The sequence below is a fragment of the Odocoileus virginianus genome, chromosome 18 (genome assembly GCF_023699985.2).
Source record: "Odocoileus virginianus isolate 20LAN1187 ecotype Illinois chromosome 18, Ovbor_1.2, whole genome shotgun sequence".
Lineage (NCBI taxonomy): Eukaryota > Metazoa > Chordata > Mammalia > Artiodactyla > Cervidae > Odocoileus > Odocoileus virginianus.
The window spans coordinates 8,819,318-8,831,708 of record NC_069691.1 but is presented as its reverse complement, the minus strand read 5'-3'; the positions used below and the strand labels follow the sequence as shown (position 1 = coordinate 8,831,708).

Here is a 12,391-nt window from a genome sequence, read left to right as displayed (position 1 = left end):
CCACCAAATCAGCATCCTTCTCTAGAAGGGAAGAAAGCCTCCTTCCTTTTTAAGGTCACAATCCAGAAATCACCTATGTGACTACAGTTTCCATCCCATGGGCTGTAAACTTAGTCAAACGACCACACCTAGCGGCAGGTAAACTGAGCATGTCATGTGTCAAGAGATTACCTTATTACAGAAGGAGGAAAGGCATTTAGGAGACTGATAGCAGTCTTTGCTACAAATAGGCCACTTTCTAAGCTAAAAAAAATTTTTTAAACACTCAAGAATATTCACTTTTGTGCATAAGAAAATGCGAAAACTTAGAAAAAAAATAAGACACATGCAATACATCACTGATTCCAGAACATCAGCCCACATTCCAATGTCAGTATGTAATAAAGTTTTCATTAGTCCAAAAGGGAACGTTTAATATGAACAAATACAAATTTGTTATAAATGTATATTTATCCAATTTAAACTATCCTCTATTAAGAATAAGCCCTTCCCACTATTTGAAGGTAAAATATTCTTTCTTTTAAGCAATAATATTGATGCTAAATGGCAGTACATTTGTTCATTCAGTAAATGTTTCTGGAACATCCAAGCACCACACAAGACCTATGCTCAACAAACAAAGAGTCTAGAGGGGGAGACAGAGAGTAAATAAAACATCAGAAACAGAGTTTCAAGCCACGATGACAACTATTTTTAAAAAGAAATGTAGACTATACCTATGGCTGATTCCTGTTGATGTATGGCAGAGACCAATACAATACTGTGGAACAGTTATCCTTCAATTAAAAAAATAAATTAAGGAAAAAATGTAGAATGGGCTATGGGAGAACGTTCTAGGGGGACTTATTTTGGATCAAGGAGTCAGTGAAGGCTTCCAGGAAGAAGGGATGTTTAAGACGCATTCTGAAATGAGTACCTAAAAGACCAGTTAGGACACACACTGGAAGCAGACAATTGCTGTGTGCAGACATAAAATAAGGAAGCATGTGGCCCATGAAAGGTCCTAAAAGGAGGCTCTATGGACAGAAGCAAGTGATCAAAGGGAATAACTGCAGAGAGGTGGCAGGGGCTGGATAGAGGATCTCACTGGCCATGCACAGATTTTATATTTGCATCCGAAGGCAAAAAGGGAAGGGAAGACATAGAAAGGTTTTGAGCAGGAAAGTTCAGTTCAGTCCAGTCCAGTCGCTCAGTCATGTCTGACTCTCTGCGACCCCATAAAGCACAGCATGCCAGGCCTCCCTGTCCATTACCAAATCCCGGAGTTTACCCAAACTCATGTCCATTGAGCTGGTGATGCCGTCCAACCATCTCATCCTCTGTCATCCCCTTCTCCTCCTGCCCTCAATCTTTCCCAGCATCAGGGTCTTTTCTAATGAGTCAGCTCTTTGCATCAGGTGGCCAAAGTACTGGAGTTTCAGCTTCAACATCAGTCCTTCCAATGAACTCTCAAGACTGATCTTTAGGATGGACTGGTTGGATCTCCTTGTAGTCCAAGGGACTCTCAAGAGTCTTCTCCAACACCACAGTTCAAAAGCATCAATTCTTCCAATTTACCTTTAAAAAGTCACTCTGGCTGCAATGTGGAGAAGTGAACTCAGGGCCAAAGAGCAGTAGAGGATGAAGTAATCCAGACAAGAGTTGGGGCAAATAGGATGGCAAAAAGTGCACACAGAGAGATTTCGCCTCCTGAAGTAGATTTTGGAGAGATGTTGGCTCCAGGAAACAGAAACAGGAATGTGATTAAGAACCAGAACTCTGGAGTCAGACTGTGTGGCTTCAAACGCTGGCTCTAAGCTAGCTGGTGAACCTGGTTTTGGAGCTTCAGTTTCCTCATCTGTATAATGGGGTGGATAACAGTTAACTGAAGTTCCAAGCACAGCAAGAAATAAATGAGATTGTTCAAGTGCCTAGAACGGTGACTGGATGTATAAATGTTTTATTATCATTATTTTATTTCTAGTGTTACCTGTAGTAGAAGATCAGGAGACACAGAACTGACGTACAGACATGGTCAGGAGGGACAAATTGTGACAGTAGAACTGACACATATACATCTTTGCTGCTAAGTCGCTTCAGTCGTGTCCAACTCTGTGCGACCCCATAGACGGCAGCCCACCAGGCTCCCCCGTCGCTGGGATTCTCCAGGCAAGAACACTGCCATTCCTTCTCCAATGCATGAAAGTGAAAAGTGAAAGGGAAGTCGCTGAGTCATGTCTGACTGTTAGTGACCCCATGGACTGCAGCCTACCAGGCTCCTCCGTCCATGGGATTTTCCAGGCAAGAGTACTGGAGTGGGGTGCCATTGCCTTCTCTGCTATATCAACTCCCATGTATAAAACAGTTACTGAGAACCTGCTATATAGCATAGGAAGTTCAGCTTGGTGCTCTGTGAAGACTTGGAGGGGTAGGGTGGGGCTGGAATGGAGGTTTAAGAGGGAGGGATATATTTATACACGTAGGTAATTCACTCCATTGTACAGCAGAAAGTAACAACACTGTAAAGCAATCATACTCCAATAACAAAAGGAAAAACAAGAAAGACCAACAAAGACTCCCTGGATTCTGGTGTGAGCACCAGGTGGTCAGGGGTACCATCTGTTAGTAGAAATGCATCAATTAAGGAGAGAAAAAGAGAAGACCCTTCGATTTGGCTCAATGTGTTCTATTTTGGATATGTTAAGAAAGGAGTTGGGAAATACGTCTAATATCACCTTTTAAGTTGCTTTTTAGATGAATATACTGGAATATTTTTAACATTCTCACTTGAAATGGTTTAAACGTTTAAGTAACATTTTCACTTGATAAATTCTTTAAATACTCCAGTTCGATTCCTGGGTTGGGAAGATCCCCTACAGAAGGGAATGGCTACCCACTCCAGTATTCTGGCCTGGAGAATTCCAGGGACTGTACAGTCCAAGGGGTTGCAAAGAGTCAGACACGACTGAGCGACTTTCACCCTTCAAGGCCCAAGCCAGGCCAGTCTTCCTTCCATGAATGTTTCTGTGACACCCGAAACAACAGAGACCTCCAGCTCCTGTAAGGAATTCACACTGCTCATCTGGTATTTCATGGAAGCCACTAAAGAGAGAGAGGGAGAGACATGTATTTATTCAACCTCTGATTTAGCTAGGCTCTGTGCTCAGCTTTGTGGGTTCAGTGGCGAACAAAGCCATCACGGATTTCAAGGTCCCATGGAAAGCTCTTCCTAGACTCCGCCAGCCACCTGGATGCAGCCCATCCGCACTGGAGCCAACAATAGCATTCATTAGTGCTCTTACATATTTGTTTCTTACCCGTTATATACATAACAGTCCCACTGACCCAGGAAGCAACCCTTTTCAGAGTTTCACAGAAAAAGATTACTTGAACTCAGTGGGGCTGATGGAAATAAAACAGAGGCATCTTTTCCAATCTAATTTCAGCACTTAAACTAGTTTTATGAAATTGAATTATTTGTCAATAATTGGAACCGTTTTGCTTTATTTTAAATTTGTACTATTAGAGGAAAAAGGAATTAAACAGCCTTATATTCTTGATTCTGAGTTCTACTGCCACACAAATGAACATTTTTAAGGTCAAGAAGATCTTTGTGTTGATGTGTACAATGCAGTAAATGAAAATCTGCTTTCAAATCAATGGCACCTCTTAGAACTGATGTTACCTTAGAAATGAAGTTCAACATGGAGACTCGGGAGTGACTTAATAAAAGAACTGGCTGGCAACCAAGAGACTGGCCTCCTCACTGTGGCTTACTGTCAAATAGCTACTGATCACCAAACCCTGTGACATCTGCTGAGTTTAACTCCTCTGATTTTTTTCTATCCCATCCTTAAAAGTCTGCACTCTTGTTTCTCAAACTCTGTGGTAAGGGACACAGTTTTTAAATTTTTCCCATTCAGTTTCAGGCTATTACATTAATGAAATACAATAAAAACACCCCCTAATGCTACATCAATGTTAAATTGCTATAAAAGTTTCTAGGTGTCTATTCTTGATTTCTGTATTTGTCTTACACGCACACTGGCCCAGGACCCATGACTGCTTTTTGAGTGACACTGACTTAGACAACCAGGATTTAGACTACGAGGTACATTAGATGATGCTTCTATAAATTATTTATCACCTTCATTTATCTGATTTTGTTTAGGAATACAATTAGCTTGTATTTCCCAGTTACATAATAGCTGAGCAACAGAAAAACATTCTGGAGATGAGTTACACAAAATGTCAAAATGAAGGTGTCATTCATGGCAGGTTCGAGAAAGCAGTGGCATAGTTCCTCTTTGGGTCATGGACAACTAACTGACCATACAAAAGATACCTTTCAGACAAAATAATAGAAGATAAAAGTTCTCTTTTTCTCTCATTTACAACCAAGTACAAAATAACAGAATGCATCAGTTACTTGGGGGAAATAAAAAAAAAAAAACAAAAAACACTTGACAACCAGAATATACAGCCAATGTTCCATTTTCCTTTATCCAGATCAGTCGTGTCCAACTCTTTGTGACCCCGTGGACTGTAGCCCACCAGGCTCCTCTGTCCATGGGATTTTCCAGGCAAGGGTACTGGAGTGGGTTGCCATTCCCTTCTCTATGGGATCTTCCCAGCCCAAGGATCAAACCCAGGTCTCCCGCATTCCAGGCACTTCACCACCTGAACCACCAGGGAAGCCCCCAACGTTCCACAGAGGTTGAATTTTCAAAGAGCAGACTGCTGTTTGGTGGCTAGTACTAAAATAGGCTTTCCCTGAACCACTTAGCCCACAATAGAGAGATAATTACTTAATGATAATAGGCCATAAACCATTACAATTTATAGGAGCACAACTTTAGGAGTTCTAGGTCAAAGTTCAAGAGCTCATGCAAATGCAGACACTGTTGCTTTTGTAGGGACTCTTGGCAAGGTAAGATGTAGGTACATGCGTGCCTGCTTCTCCTCTTTGCCCAGCAACCTGACACCTGGGGACAGAGCATAGACAGTTCCTACAGATAACCCAGTTCACATTCTGAAGACCCTTCATCAAGATGGTGAGAGAGACTACTTCAACATAAAAAAATAGAGCATCCCCTAGACAGGTTGATCCCAGGGGCCTCCCAGATACCCACTGAAAGAGAAGGCACCTGCTTTAGAGCTCAGGGTGGCAATCAGAGGCTGGTCCATCCTGAGGTCCAGGCCAAGGTTATAAGACACGTTCTCCAACTTATGTGTATCAGGATCACCAGGAGATCCTATTAACATACAGCTTGCTGGTCCTACTCTAGAATTTGATTCAGAAGGCCATGCTGAGGACTGAGAGTTTGCATTTCCAACAAGTTCCCAGAGGGGCTGATATTGTTGGTCCTGGGAGCGCACTTTGAAGACCACTGGTATAAACTATCTGATGCCAGAATTGGAAAGACCTCAGAGAGTTCCTTGGACAGCAAGGAGGTCAAACCAGTCAATTCTAAAGGAAATCTACCACGAATATTCATTGGAAGGACTGATGCTGAAGCTAAAATACTTTGGCAACCTGATGCGAAAAGCCAACTCAATAGAAATTTCTAATGAGCTGGGAAAGATTGAAGGCAGGAGGAGAAGGGGATGACAGAGGATGAGATGGTTGGATGGCATCACTGACTCAATGGACATGAGTTGGAGCAAACTCCGAGAGATGGTGAAGGACAGGAAAGCCTGGTGTGCTGCAGTTCATGGGGTCACAAAGAGTCGGACACAGCTGAGCAACAACAGAGGTCACCTGAGCCAAAACTTTCATTTTCCAGTGAGGATCCTGGGGTTCAAAAGGGAAGGTCTTGCTCATGGTCATATGTTTACTACTCAGAGGCTAGCTCCATCAAAACAACAACAAAACAAAACAACCCCTCAGGTTTCCAGAGCCTTAACATGCTGCTCACTTCATGATGCTACGTTATGACCACATGTCAGGTCCATGTTCTCTGAGAACGGACACCAGTGGAGATTTCATGTCACTGACTGTCCTATATGCATGCCCTTCTGGAAAAAAAATGCTGCTTCTATCAGTGACCTTGTAACTGAGCCCAGACAGAGGGTTGGCAGCACAATGGGGATTATTTACTGCCTAGATTTTTTATTTTTATTATTATTTTGTGCTTTTTTACTTCACTGCACAGCATGTGGGAGCTTAGTTTCCTTATGAGGACCTGCAACCCCTGCATTAGAAGCATGGTCTTAACCACTAGATCACCCAGATTTTAAACTCACAAAGGCTGGCTCCAGAGAGCATATTCTCACCACTACACCATCCTACCTCTCCCCAAGCTCCCTGCGCATATGTGTGCATGTTAAGTCGCTTCTTCAGTTGTCTCTGACCCTGTGTGACCCCATGAATTGCAGCCCACCTGGCTCCTCTGTCCATGGGATTCTTCAGGAAAAATACTGGAGAGGGTTGCCATGCTCTCCTCCAGGGGATCTTCCCGACCCAAGGATCGAATCCGTGGGCAAAATCAGATGGCCTGAGGTTTTGCAAAGTGAAAGAAAGTTGCAAGAGATGATCACAGAGGATTTGCTGCATTCATGTGGAGGTAGGCATCCAGGGCAGACTCAGTGACTCTCAGCTCTCTGGGTGGTAAGTTTCTGGCTGTGCGCTTGGCAGCCTGGTCTGATTCCAGTGTCAAGACTCCCTTGGATCTTGCCCTTTCACTTAGCCTGCTCTTCAATTCCCATCAAATTATGAGCTTCCTGTTTCCCCTCCAATAAATTATTCTTAAGTGAAATTATTCTTCTGCAACCAGGAACCCTGGCCAACACGATAAGTCACTAATTTACCCATTAGCAGAGAGCCAACTGTGGTAATGAAAGTTGGGGTTCCACACAGAGTCCTGCTGAGCACTAGACCTCTAGCACCCTGGGATTTCTGCCGGTTTGCTTCTAATTCTTTACACTGTCGGCAGCGGCAGCGGCAGCGGCTGCGGGCCTTACAGGGCACCTAGCTTCAGGCCATGTGCATTCAGATGAAGCTCTGTCTGTGCTATGCACCTCCCAGACTAAACTGATTGATTCAGGTTCACAGCCTCACTCACATGGGGCCGCAGGCTCAACGACAACGACAAGAAAGGCCCAGAAGGTTCTAGAGCTTGGAAGGGAACTGAGCCAAGTCACGTTAGTGATTGTGCCCTGGGAAGGCCATGGCATCTGCTTTCCTGGTTTTTACTATTTGATTCTTTTCATTTCATTAGATGCCCTGGTAAGAATCCTTCCAATAAAGCCTTCTTTTTGTGTGAATTTCAATCTGTCTTTAGTAACACAATAGCTTTGCTACGCTAACTTGCTGTACACTCCTCTCTCCCCTCAGTCCAGCCGCCTCCCTCCCTGCCACCCCACACAAGAGAGTTCTTACAAGGAGACTTTTCTCTTGTGATTCAGGTATCATAGAAAAAGAGAAAACAAAAGGCGATACAGACTAGAAGCCATTAAAAATGAAAAAAGTACCCTTTGAGGACTAAGACTTTTTTACATTGTTTTTCATCTAACTTTACTGTTAGATTTTTCCCTTTTATATCTACTTTGATAGCATTGCAACCTTAAAACTTTCATCCTCTTAACTCCGAACTCTGGAAATGTGGTTTTTCAGATACTTATATACTGGCGACTGATTTGAATTAGGGGAGTTGATATCTTTGTTTCAAGTGATTATCTTCAGGGGAAAAAAAAAAGTACAGTTTTCCACTGAAAATGATCAAGGCCCAGCAGAGAAATGACTGATTTCTGGATTGAGAAGAGGGGTACAAGATGAACCTGGAGCACAGAGTTATGCCAGAAAGTAAGGAAATGCTCCAAAAACTGATGGAGGAGTGATGCGGGAACTAGTGTGCAAATTGGGTGCAATTTGAGTATCAAAATGATTCAGTAATGAAATAAAAACCACTGGTAAAACTCTCTCTCACACATACACAATCCTAGCTATATGTGAGTTTACATGGATAATAAATAAACCAAAAAGGGGCAGAGGAAGGCTTACAGCAGAATGTCTGGTGCCAACTGGTCAGTGGAGAGAAGCTGGAGCTGGACAATAATTTCCTAGCCATTAAGCCTAAATAGACTTGCAGCCCAGGAACATGACAAATAGTTCTGACATGGAATTTGGTTATAACCAATGCACCAAAACTGTAGGGGACTCAGAGTTTTCAACTCATTAGTGTAAGAAGAATAAGAGATCTAAAAGTCAGCTTAAGGCTCAGAAAATGATAAGGGGAACTCCAAGCAAAACATTTTTGTTAAAGAACAACCAGCACAACTTAGACAAACTGCTACCAACCTACAACTGGTCAGCTAAAATGGAAATAACAACTCCCCGGCGGCCAAAAATGCTACAAAATGGAATGATGCTAGTTGACACTTACTAGTCGACAGAGCCAAGTTAGTCTGCAGTTAAGAAAGGGTAGAACCAGAGTTTGAACTCAGGCAGTCAGACCTAAGAACCTACATTTTTAATCTCTATACCAACATGAGTTAAATACCAATTCCCCGGTACACATTCCAGTTCCAACAGGAGGTCTGCATCCAAAATCAAGACATCAGAGATGCTGGAGACACTCGAACTGATTAACAAGCAGCACTTTTCCAAGCCTCATTTGATACCAAAAATCAATAAAAATCACACCTCTCCCCATTTCGTTGCTATTGTCTAGACACTTTCTTCCTACATGGAGTGATGTTCATCAGGTTCTTATGAGAACTCTTTTGTCCTACGTTTATCTGAGGAACTGATGAGGAATTTCTTTCTACTAATTTCAGCCATCTCCTTTATTTCTCCCTTTCTCCTTCCACAAGAAAGTACCACGCTGACACCTTGCAAATAGTAGCCCCAAATGGACAGTAAGTTTCATCTTTCCCCGTGGACACTGACCCATGCTTTTATTAAGCACAAACAGGATATGGCCCCACTGAATGTACTTTGGAAATGTCCTTAAATCACTTCGTTGCAGCAGCATGCTTCCTTGTCAAAGAGCTGGCGGCCTTTTGGCTCATTCCGCCCTCCGCACGGGATCCTCAACTCCTATTTGCAAAACAGCTTTCACCTGAGGTGCTCAGGCAGCGGTTCATCTAATGCACCCATTAGAGCAGCTCAGGTGACTTTCATTTTCACTCAAACTGCATGACTTTAGACAAAAAAGGATTCCCTGATTTCTGTGTTTTTGGCGTCATGGCCTCCTCCTCTTCTGTCTTAAGAAATTCAAGTATGCCCTGCTCCCTTGCAGAGCAAACTAAACCGGAGGTTTCAAAGTCCATCCTTGGGGTTTTGGATAGTTCCATGTGGTATAGCAACTTGCTAACAAGTTCTGGATGATTAGCACTGAGATGGTGTGCTAGTCACAGCTGAGGATGATTAAAAAGGGGTTCCTGGGAGGTCAGGCAGTGCTGAAAGGGGCAATGAGAGGGTTAGGGCAAGGGCCTGGCGGGTACAAAAACAGATTCTAGTCACCTGGATTAAGTACGACTTTCAGGGAAAACATACCTACAAACATCCCTGCCCTAGTTTGATTGTAAGTAAGTCAAGCATTTTACCCCTGAACAGTCTTATCACCAAAACAATATGGTCAGCTTCCTGCTTAATTTTCATTTGTCAAGCTCCTGGTATATTTCAGGCACTGAATTTTACACACTGACACAGATCAAAAAGTATTTCACAAGGAAAGAGGACTCAGTCTGTCCTTGAAAAAGTATGCGGTTAAAGAGCTTCCCAGGGGGCTCAGGGGTAAAGAATCTGCCTGCAATGCAGGAGACACAAGTTCGATCCCTTGGTTGGAAAGATACCCTGGAGAAGGAAATGGCAACCCATTCCAGTATTCTTACCTGGGAAATTCCATGGACAGAGGAGTCTGGCGGGCTACAGTCCAAGGGATGGAAAAGACTGGGGCTAAACAATAACAACAATGCAGCTAAAGCCCGGCCCGCCCCTAATCTTCGTGGAGCCTCGGACAGGAGGACACTGGGGGCCCACACAATTACTTTTCAGTGCTACCCACCAAGAGACAGTCACAGAATCCTCTTTCCTTGGCAAATGTAGCTTTGGAACAACCTGGAAGGCCAAGTACATTAGAATTCTCAGACCCCTCCGAGCTCTGGGCCAGGCATGAAAGGGCAGCCCAGGCCAGCGGACAGAATCCTTTTCCTTCCCCTCCGAGGCTCCATCTCCTTCCAGAGTGGCCTCTCAGGCCCACCTGCAGACCTGAGCCCACCGTTCCAGCACAGCGGCCTGGGTAGGCACTTCTCAGGGAAAGAAAAAAGTTGAACTATTTGCAGCTATCTAGAAAGATCTGACAGCTGCTACTCTGGTATGAAAGAAGGAAAAGGTAAATCTTCCTCAACAGCAAACAGACTGAACAGGGTTCTAGAAAGTTCCAAGAGAAGGGATCCTGCCCTAAGGCGTACACTGGGCAAACTTTTAACACTCTTTCCGTTTTTGAAAGTGAGCGTCCTACCTAGACCTGTGCAGACGCCCGGAGAGCCCGATGAAGAACTAGCCAGAGCGGCTGGGGAACCGGAGTCCCAACCCTAGGAAGGAACACACGGGGAGCTGAGCTGAGCAAGGGAGGTTTGGGCCTTAACGCAAACAGGCCTCCCCAAAGGGAGCTCGGGGAGGCAGGCGGAGGCCGTCACAGCGAGGAGAGAGGTTAAGGCTTGGGTTGCACCCCCACGACAGACCCGGTATCTGCTTTGCCTTTTCTCAGTCAGGGCAAGTTCGCCAATTTTGCGTCCTGTTTTTAATTCTCTAAAATGGGATATCACTTGTCCTCATCACTGGGCGGCGATGCGCATAAGAACCGAGCGCTGTTCCACACTTCGTTAGCGCTCAGTCAACCGTACTTAGTCGAGAGCGCAGGGGCCAGGATGAACCCAAAATGTGGATTAAACAGCTCCCCACCACCAACCCCCAACATCCAAGATACGTCCTGCAGAGGCGGTGTGCGCTGTGGACGCAGGGGTGAGGTGGATGAGGCTTTAGGGAGAGACGCAAACAACGGAGAAAGCAGAGGTCAAATGTTACCTCTCAGCTGTTCGGGGTCAGGAAGGCGGTGCCTTCCAATGTCGCCCAGCTGGAGGTGCAAAGGACTGCCGCTTAAGGGCCCAACTTGCTATCATCCGCGAGCCCCTGGGAGGAGGAGGAAGCCGCGCAGCAGCAAACCGCTCGGTTCCAGGTCCTCCAGCCAGGGATCCGGGCGAGGGAAGCGGCCGGGAGCGAAATGCCCGGAGCTCAGGGGTGGGAGACGCTCACTCACCCAGAAGCAGCAACTTGAGCTCGCGGCGCGCGTCCTTCTTGTCCCGGCGAAGCTGCCGCTCGATCTCGGCGCTGATGCGCTGCGACTCCTTCTCCTCCGCGGACAGGCAGCAGCAGCCGGCCATGGTACGCGCAGCCCCCGACAGGCCACGAAGTCTCGAGCGCCCGGACGCTCCGCCGGCCGATCCGCGACGGCACTGGAGTTCGGAGGGTAAAGACCCGGGACGATTCGAGTTACGGAGTAAGAGGCCGGGACCGCCCGGGTTCAGTCCCTCCTGGAAGGGCGTCTCCGGGGCGGGAGCGAATCCGGAGCTCTGGGATCGCTCAAGTGCACCGCAGATCCCGACTCACCCAGCCCCACGCGGGGGAAGGTGGAAGGCGAGCCGAGGGAGAGAGCGTTGCCGGCCCCCGAAAACCAGCACGCCTCTTGGCTCGACAGTCTGGGAGCGCAGACCGCTCGGGAAAAGTTGGGGCGTCGGGGAGCGGGATCTCCTGGACTCGGGGATGTCCCAGGCAGGCGGCAGGCAAGGCGTGGGTTGAAGGCAGAGGTCCTAGCGGGCCCTCTCCTGCAAAGTTCTGAAAACCTCAGCAGTGACCGCAGCCTAAGACAGACTGGAAAAGTTCCCGGAGGCGCTAGTGGCTCGAAGTGGCCGAAGAAGGCGGAGCCTCTCGAACCCGCAGCTCTGGCGTCGGCTCGAGCTGGCCTTCGCTGCTCGCCAGGTCGATGGCGCCCGGGGGCAAGAGCGGGGAGTGGGGAGCTGCGGAGCCGAGCCCAGGCGTCTCGAGTCTTGGGGAGCAGCCCCCACACCCCCTGGCCGTGGTGGCCCGGCGTGCGGAAGGCCGAGGCTGCGGTAACCAGCGTGTCCTGATCTCCAGGCCCCGCTCCCTGTCCGGATCCAAGTTCCGACAGGTGAGTGAGGTTTGCCAACTCCCAGCCTCAACTCCTCCCAGCTGCAAAAGGAGCCGAGCGCGCCAGGGGCGAGGCTGAGTTCCGCCCCTGAGTTGAAACTCAGGCTCTCACAACCTGCCTCAGCACCAGGCACCCCGCGATTTCCTAGACGGATCCCCTAGGCTTCCCGGACGCCCCAGCCCAGCGCCGGCTCGGCCAGATCCCTGGGTGAGCCTCGGCTGGACTTGAGCCGGTTGGCG

At 46.8% G+C, this 12,391-nt stretch overlaps 1 protein-coding gene across 1 annotated transcript in view; it reads right to left on the bottom strand.

Moving 5' to 3' along the window:
- GNA14 (G protein subunit alpha 14) overlaps positions 1-11,855 on the bottom strand; it is a 180,378-nt gene extending 168,523 nt beyond the window's left edge. Inside the window, exon 1 of the mRNA XM_070480320.1 lies at positions 11,244-11,855. Coding sequence (XP_070336421.1) covers positions 11,244-11,367 — 124 coding nt within the window. The 5' untranslated portion in view covers positions 11,368-11,855. The remainder of the gene's footprint in view (positions 1-11,243) is intronic.
- Positions 11,856-12,391: the final 536 nt, after the last annotated feature.